Source organism: Geospiza fortis, unplaced genomic scaffold (assembly GCF_000277835.1).
Source record: "Geospiza fortis unplaced genomic scaffold, GeoFor_1.0 scaffold85, whole genome shotgun sequence".
NCBI lineage: Eukaryota > Metazoa > Chordata > Aves > Passeriformes > Thraupidae > Geospiza > Geospiza fortis.
The window spans coordinates 111,178-118,744 of record NW_005054358.1 but is presented as its reverse complement, the minus strand read 5'-3'; the positions used below and the strand labels follow the sequence as shown (position 1 = coordinate 118,744).

The 7,567-nt window shown below is 46.8% G+C and overlaps 1 protein-coding gene across 1 annotated transcript in view; it reads left to right on the top strand.

Annotated features, from left to right (window-relative positions):
* The window catches only part of UAP1L1 (UDP-N-acetylglucosamine pyrophosphorylase 1 like 1), an 11,356-nt gene continuing 3,789 nt past the window's right edge, over positions 1-7,567 (top strand). The window contains exons 1-6 of the mRNA XM_005423772.2: positions 1-201; positions 2,394-2,569; positions 3,626-3,798; positions 4,586-4,779; positions 5,611-5,751; positions 7,286-7,471. Of these exons, the coding sequence (XP_005423829.1) occupies positions 86-201; positions 2,394-2,569; positions 3,626-3,798; positions 4,586-4,779; positions 5,611-5,751; positions 7,286-7,471 (986 nt within the window). The 5' untranslated portion in view covers positions 1-85. The remainder of the gene's footprint in view (positions 202-2,393; positions 2,570-3,625; positions 3,799-4,585; positions 4,780-5,610; positions 5,752-7,285; positions 7,472-7,567) is intronic.

Genomic DNA, 7,567 nt, shown 5'->3' with positions numbered 1-7,567 from the left:
ACATCAGATTTCACAGAACAAGGTGGCAGTGCTACTTCTGGCTGGAGGACAAGGAACCCGCCTGGGAGTCAGCTATCCCAAGGGCATGTACAACGTGGGGTTGCCCAGTGGCAAGAACTTGTATCAGATCCAAGCAGAAAGAATCCGCAAAGTGGAGCAGCTTGCTGGCAAGAGACACCACTGCAAGTGTGTCATTCCCTGGTAGGTGACCTAAAGCCAGATCTGCTGTGCAGGGTTCTTTGCATTCCAGTCTTGCCCATGTTGTCTTCAAGAAGCACTGAGCTGGGTGCTGTACAGAGACAGGTTGAGAGGAGCCTTTTGTTGGCAGGATTTGTGATGGCAGAGGCTGGAGGAGGATGCAGAGGGATGGGAGGTGGCCGGTCCATGTCTGCAGACCTGAGGGATTGAGTACTGCCTTTGTATCACTGACCACAACACTAACTGCTGTACCTTGCTGGCTTTGCAAGCAGCTACTGGCAACACTGTAAACAGCACTTTTCAGTGATTGTTGCAGATGCTGTACAAGAAATTTAATCCATTTCTGCTTTCTCAGGTTCCTGCATGGAGGACAACCTAGAGCTTGCCTTCCAAGCCCTTCTTCCTGCCCTTGTCAATAATTACGCAAAAAACCTCTTGCTTTGTGTTCAGGCCACCTCCTGCTGTCACTGTTTACAGTTGCCCATTCTGCTGGCTGCTCCTGGTGTTCAAAAGAGATGAGCTCTGGGCAGAGTGCAAAATGTGAATTCCCTACAGGGTGTGGTGGGTGAGAGGAAGGCACTGCAGATGTGTCTGGAAATGTTTTCTGCTAAATGCTGTCTGTTAGACCATGAGGACTATGTAGAAATACCCTTTTGGAATCAGTGTCTGATCTGAGGCAGGGTTTTGGCAGTGAAAGAGTAGGTGTCTGAGGGCTTCAGGGTGCCACATTGTTTTACAAATTGGAGGCCAAATTTGATTCATACATTGTTTCCTCATGGAAAGTGAGTCCATATTGTGCTTCTTCCTGAAGCCTTGTATACAGGACCTGAATTGCAAATGCATCATCCCTGGTGCTGCTGTGTGAGAACTCTGCACATCACTCCGGATGTGAAGAGTCCCCCGAGACCACGTCGAGAGCCGAAACCCCGTCAAGAAGCTCAGAGATCTTGGCATGATGCCCAGAACACTTAGTAGCTAGATTTCGATCCTGCAAATGAATTGCCAGTTTAGTATGAAAGCTAGAAAGTGTCACAAGTTTAAAAGGTGTTTTTATAAAGTGTACACAAAGTGAAAATATAAGTTTTAAAAAATTTTGTATAAAAGTAATAGAGACAAGATAGAGAGAACAAAGCATGTCTCATCCTTCTTCCTTCTTCTTCTTGTTCTCCATCTTCTGCTGTAGTGTTCGCACTCAGAGATTAGTTTAGAGAAAGAGTGCACTGTCCAACATGAGTGATAAGTATTAGAAAGTTTGGCAGTGAAAGAGTAGGTGTCTGAGGGCTTCAGGGTGCCACATTGTTTTACAAATTGGAGGCCAAATTTGATTCATACATTGTTTCCTCATGGAAAGTGAGTCCATATTGTGCTTCTTCCTGAAGCCTTGTATACAGGACCTGAATTGCAAATGCATCATCCCTGGTGCTGCTGGAAGCCAGGATGGATTATTTGCAAGATGCCACATCTGTTTCCAGTTCCCCTCCTGGGGGTGAGGAGACAGTTGAAGCATTTTGCTGCTCCAGTAAACCTGGACCCAGGCTATGGTGTGCTACAGAGATGTAAATTGGGGATGGGGAATTGAGGTCCAGGCTCTTCTATGTTGTTTTCTCATGCTCACAGAGGACCCTGTATTCCTGTGCTGATAGTTGTTGAAGAGTTTGACAGGTAGATGATGAAGGTGGTTTTTAGACAGTAGTGGAGGAAGAGACAGAAGCAATGTGGAGCTGAAAGGAAAGGAGGAAATAGAAATACTTACAACAAAAACAAACCATGCAGCCAACATATGGAAATACTGCTGTTTGCACTGAAGACGTGCTGGCAGAATGAATTGGCCAGGGTTTCTATAGACATTTAACATCAGTTTGAATCTAGAGTGAATGAGGGTGTTTTCTGCCCTTTGTCTTGTTTTCCAGCTCATCCAGGTATCCAGATGTTGTTCACATTTAGGGCAAGGCTCTTCTGTCCTGGCTGGAGCTAGGCCAGGGTAGGATCATGCCCTGATATGGTCATAGGACCCCATGCAGCTTTACTGCAGGATCAGTTCTGGAGGAGAGCTCTCGTGTGCAGTTGCTCACCACAGGATGCTGCCGTGTCTCTCATTTCACACTCCTGGGATTCCTCTCTTTTTTCTTCAGTTTGTGGTTTTGCCTTTTGCTTGTGTTGTTCTTTCTCATTGCCAAGTCCCCATTCCTGCCTAGGTACATCATGACAAGTGAGTTCACACTGGGGCCAACAGAAGAGTTTTTTGTACAACACAACTACTTCAACTTGGACAGATGCAATGTTGTCATGTTTGAACAGAGGATGCTGCCTGCTGTCACCTTTGATGGGAAGGCTATCTTGGAGGAGAAGGGGAAAATTTCCATGGCTCCAGGTACCTGCTGTTTGCTCTTCCATACTGCAGTACTGTTGTATATGTTGGTAGCTGCTATGGGCCATCAGCCTGCCCGGGCACACAGAGTAGGCTGTGGGGGTCAGGGCTAATGCTTCCAGTTAATGTGGAAAGGTTCTCTAATGTTTCAGGCTGGTAATCAGGAGCATACATCTGTTTAGTTCTGGCTGGACATTTGACCACAGCACATGTGGTTTTTATCCAAGTCTGGGAGTATTGGCAGGATTAGAAGTGCTGTGGCTGCGGGGTAGGAGAAAGGTGCATTAGCAGAGCTCTCTATGAGATCTCTGGAGTGCTGCCTCCTGTGGTGAAGGTCAGGAGCTCAAGGCTGATAGCTGGAAATGGGCAAAAAAACAACAAGAAGATGAACTCTTTTCAAAATGACAGCAGTGTCTCACCTTGTAATGTTCTTTTAACCTAGACATGGTAAGAGACTTGGTGAGGGCAGCCCAGCTGGGACTGTGTTGCAGCTGCAGAGTGGTTCTCCCGAGCTGACAGGGGCATCCCAGGAGGAACTGTAAATGGGTGATCTGTGATAAACATGCAGGCGTCTTTTGTACAGCTGCAGTTCAAGCCTTTGAAAAGGCATTGAGAAGTTGGGGGGAGGAAGATAAACAGAGAATAAGATTTATTTTAGTCTTTCTCCAAGAAAGAGAATAAATATGCTTTTGCCCCGTACTGGAGGACAAGTGTAAAAGACTTCTCCCACCCTCTGCACAGATTTGCCCTTTAGTAGTCTCCCTCTGAGGATCTTAGTAACCTTCATAAAGTCTCATAATGCTGCTCAGTGAGGCTGGTCCCCGTGGTCCCACTCTTCAAGTGAGAGAACTGGGGTGAAAAGAAGAATATGCTCCCCTGAACTGTGTGGCAGAACTGGAAATAAAACCTGTTACCATTGACTCTTGGCTAGAAAGCATTCCACACTCTTCCATTCAAGAAAGTTTGTTCAGTACTTTCTGCTTTTGCTCTGTTAGCTGGGAAAAAACCACCCCAAAGTCACAAATGAGCCAAGACTTTCTCTTTTCTCTTGCATTGTAGATGGCAATGGTGGCTTATACCGTGCTTTGATGGATAATAAGATCTTGGATGATATGAAGCAGCGTGGAATCCAGTATGTCCATGTATATTGTGTGGACAACATCCTCGTGAAAATGGCAGATCCAGTCTTCATAGGTTTCTGTATTTCCAAAGGGGCAGACTGCGGTGCAAAGGTGAAGCAGTGCTAGCACTCGGCTGGTTTCCCACAGGGATTTTGGGTCTGATGACACTTGGAAGCTGCTGGTTGCAGGGAGCTTACCCTTTGCCCATCAGCAGCTCACTCTGAGCAGGTTTAGAGTTCCTTGCTGCCTGCACTGCATTTCACATTCCTACCCGTGGGTGTCCTCTGTTCTTCCCAGAGTACTGTGGAAAATAAACCTCAGGTAGAGCAGGAAGTATATCTGCACAGGAAACTGCACACTGGAATTGCTTTGCACCTATGCCCAGTCCTTGCTACAAAGGCACTTGGGCTGTCTAGAAGCCATATTGGACTGGGTTGTGTTTTATAAATGCGCCTTTAAGTCTAATGGAGGCATTTCTTACGCTCTGCTGTGGAAGATGGGGAAATCCTTAACAGCCTGGATTTTGTTAACCTAAAGCAGCACGTGTCTGAAGAGAAATTTATGTTATCTGAGTCATTAGCTCTGTTCAGGCAAATGGGAAGTTGAAGGCTAATTGCTGCAAACAGCTTGCTTTTAATGCCAGGTCCTGGTCCTTGATAAGAAAAGTGCCCCCACTATGCAGATTGCTTTTAACTGTCTTCTGAGAAACTGTCAAATGAAGTGGTTGAGTACTGGTGTTTATGTTGAATTGTTGGGCAAAATGTGACTCCAGACTGCTCTGTGCCCCTTACACAGGCCTGAGGTGCTGGAGGATCAGCAGGCAACAGTCCCAACAGGGAGTTGGAATAGTCCTGGGATTTTTTCCTCTTTGTCATAAATCTGTGTCCTGTGGCTGCAGGTAGTGGAGAAGGCCTACCCCACAGAGCCTGTTGGGGTGGTGTGCTGTGTGGATGGCGTGTACCAGGTGGTGGAGTACAGCGAGATCAGCCCGGAGACTGCACAGCAGCAGCGCCCTGAGGGAGGACTGGTGTTCAGTGCTGGCAACATCTGTAACCACTTCTTCACTGTTGAGTTCCTGGAAATAGTGGCCCAGTAAGTCCCAGCAGACCTTCTAGATAGCTGTGCAGCCCAGAAATACCTCCAAGACTGGGTGTTCCTGTTTCGCACTCTGGAATTTTAGTTATGGTTATTCCCTATGTTGCCTTTCACCTCCTGTCTCTTCCAAACAGTTCCAAACACCTGAATCCCTTTTCTGACAGCCCCAGCATACTCTCCAGGCCCTACCCAAGGAAGAGGTTCCCAGGTTCACTGTAACTAAATCAATTGAGATATACCAGTGCACAGTCTTCCTGGGCCTTCAAGGGTGAGCAGCTGTGCAGGCTGCAGTGTGGTCAGTGATGCAGCCTCATACCATGGATTTCTACAGGGAATGTCAGCCATGCCAACGCTTGGGACAACAGAGTTTGTGGGAGAGGGTGAAGTTGCGGGTGGACTCTGCATCTTGGTGTGGGGAATGGGGATGTGATGCTGGGCATTCAGTGAGCAGCTGTACAACCTTCCTGAAGAGCTTGAACCACCTTTGGGTCAGGGATCTGCCCTGCTCCGTTTTCAGCCCAATCAGGTAACAATTTGGGTTGCCTCTTTATTTTGTAACCTCTGGCTGCAATTTCAGCTTGATGTATACTTCTCCCTCTCCTCTTACTGTCATGTCCCAGTGGTACAGAGAGAGCCCATGGCCAGGCTGCTCTGCTTAGGGAAGTGTTTCCTGGATATGACCTGGATCACTTGGGAGGGAGTAACACCCACAAACCATTGAGAGTTGACCCAGAGCAGTAATGAGCCATTTGCTTCCCTCAAGTGTATTGCTTTTTTTCTAAGTGGGCTTGAACTAAATAAAATGGTTGCTTTCTTCTCCTTTTGCAGGAAATGGGAGTCACAGCTGAAGCACCATGTAGCCATAAAGAAGGTGCCCTACATTGACAAGGAGGGAAATCTGGTAAAACCACTAAAACCGAACGGGATAAAGCTGGAGAAGTTTGTGTTTGATGTGTTCCAGTTCTCTAAGTTAGTGACAGACATAATTTTACTTTTCTCCTCCCCTTCTCAGTGTTTGTTTGAATGACTGTAGGTTGAAACAAGCCATCCCAGGGAGCACGTGGTTCGTGGGTGGCTTGTTAGGAAGGTTGTTGGATCTACACCCAGCTCCAATCCAACAGTAACACTGCGGGCTCTAAGGGGAGCTCACAAGGCACTCAGTGCTTGCATCAACCCTGCTCCCAGACTGGTCATCCTCCTGAGGATGTGTTGGCTACCCTGGCCTCTGCCAGCCTGGGAAAAACAAAAGGAAATTGAGTGCAAAGCCAATGAAGCACATATTGGAGTATTCAGACTTGCAAAAATTGGGTCTTTCAGCATCGTGGCTTCCATGACAACTGCAGCTCTGGTTACATTTTTTGGTGCTGTTAAGCCAGGGCTCAGCTTGTACCCTTTGTGCTTGGAAAACTGTTTACTTAAGCACCATGGGGCCAAGTGGAACTGTCAGTGTTCACTTTCCAAATTCTGCAACATAGCTGGGAGTGCTGTGACATACATAGTAAGGGATACTTGTGTCTAGGGAATATAGGATTTTAGCAATTAAGCATAAGTGTTGTTATAAAATCTATTTTTCCAAGGTCTCAAATTCAGCAGTGAAGATTCTGTTTTAGGCTTTAAAAATGCCAAAGAGGGACCTCAGGCAAACTGAATTATCTTTGTTTGGGGATACTATTTCTCTTTTTAAATGATTTCCTTTAGAATAGAGAGCTCAAGGTTTGAACCAGTCTCTGTTTCCTGACATGTGTTAAATAAAGTAGTATCAAACTAAAGACAAAACCAAAACCCAGGGTGATGGAAGCGTTGCTGAGTTCTGAGCCGTGACAGAACTCATTTGCAAGCAGTGGTTCCTTGTGGTTTTTTAACAGCTCAAAACCACCTTGGCAGCTATGCTTCACACATGAAGTACAGAAATGCACATATGTTGTGGTGGTGCTTTTTAATTTGCACTCCTATTTCTGGTAAACAGCTGTACTTCACAATCACCTGTGAGGCCTCCCTTGTTGCTTGTTTGTCCCTAGGAGCTGGTGTCCTTAGTTGGTCCTTACCTACAGATAGCGGGTATTTCTCGGGGCATGGTGGAGTGCTCTGCAGTGAGTGCACTGCTCACGCTCTGCCCAAGCTCTGGACAGTGCTGTACTCTCTGTCCTGCTCTGTTCTGAGCTGTCTTGTCCAAGAACCTCCCACTGCCTAAAAAAGTTCCTGTGGCATCTCTGCTGAACTGTTGCTTTTTCTCTCCCCTGAGCACAGCTCTGGTAGGTTGGGAGGCTGCTGTTAAGTTCCCAAAGACAGAAGGCTTCTTGTTTTTTTCCATTATACAGCCCTGGTACTCCTTGGGTCTTCAGAATGGTAGTGGGCTTCCCTTGGCTTGACTGCCTCAGGCTGCATACAGTGCTTCTCCCAAAAATATATATGAGCCTTTCCCCATGAATGTTGTTGTTGCATTAGCGGGGCTGATGACTAGCTCTGGTTTTCATGATCATTGTTTTCTTCTCTTTGCTGGTAGGAATTTTGTGGCATTTGAAGTTCTGAGAGAAGAGGAATTCTCACCACTAAAAAATGCAGACACAGCTGACAAAAATACTCCTACCACTGCTCGGCAAGCCCTCCTGGCCCAGCATTACCGCTGGGCTCTCAAGGCTGGAGCCAGATTTGTGGATGAAAATGGTTGCAGGATACCGGAAAAACCCAGGTATAAATCTGTGACCTTCTCTGCCTCTTCTCTCATGGAAGTGCTCAGCCATGCCAGCTGGCCAATGGCACATGCTGGGCTCTCCAAAATTGGGCA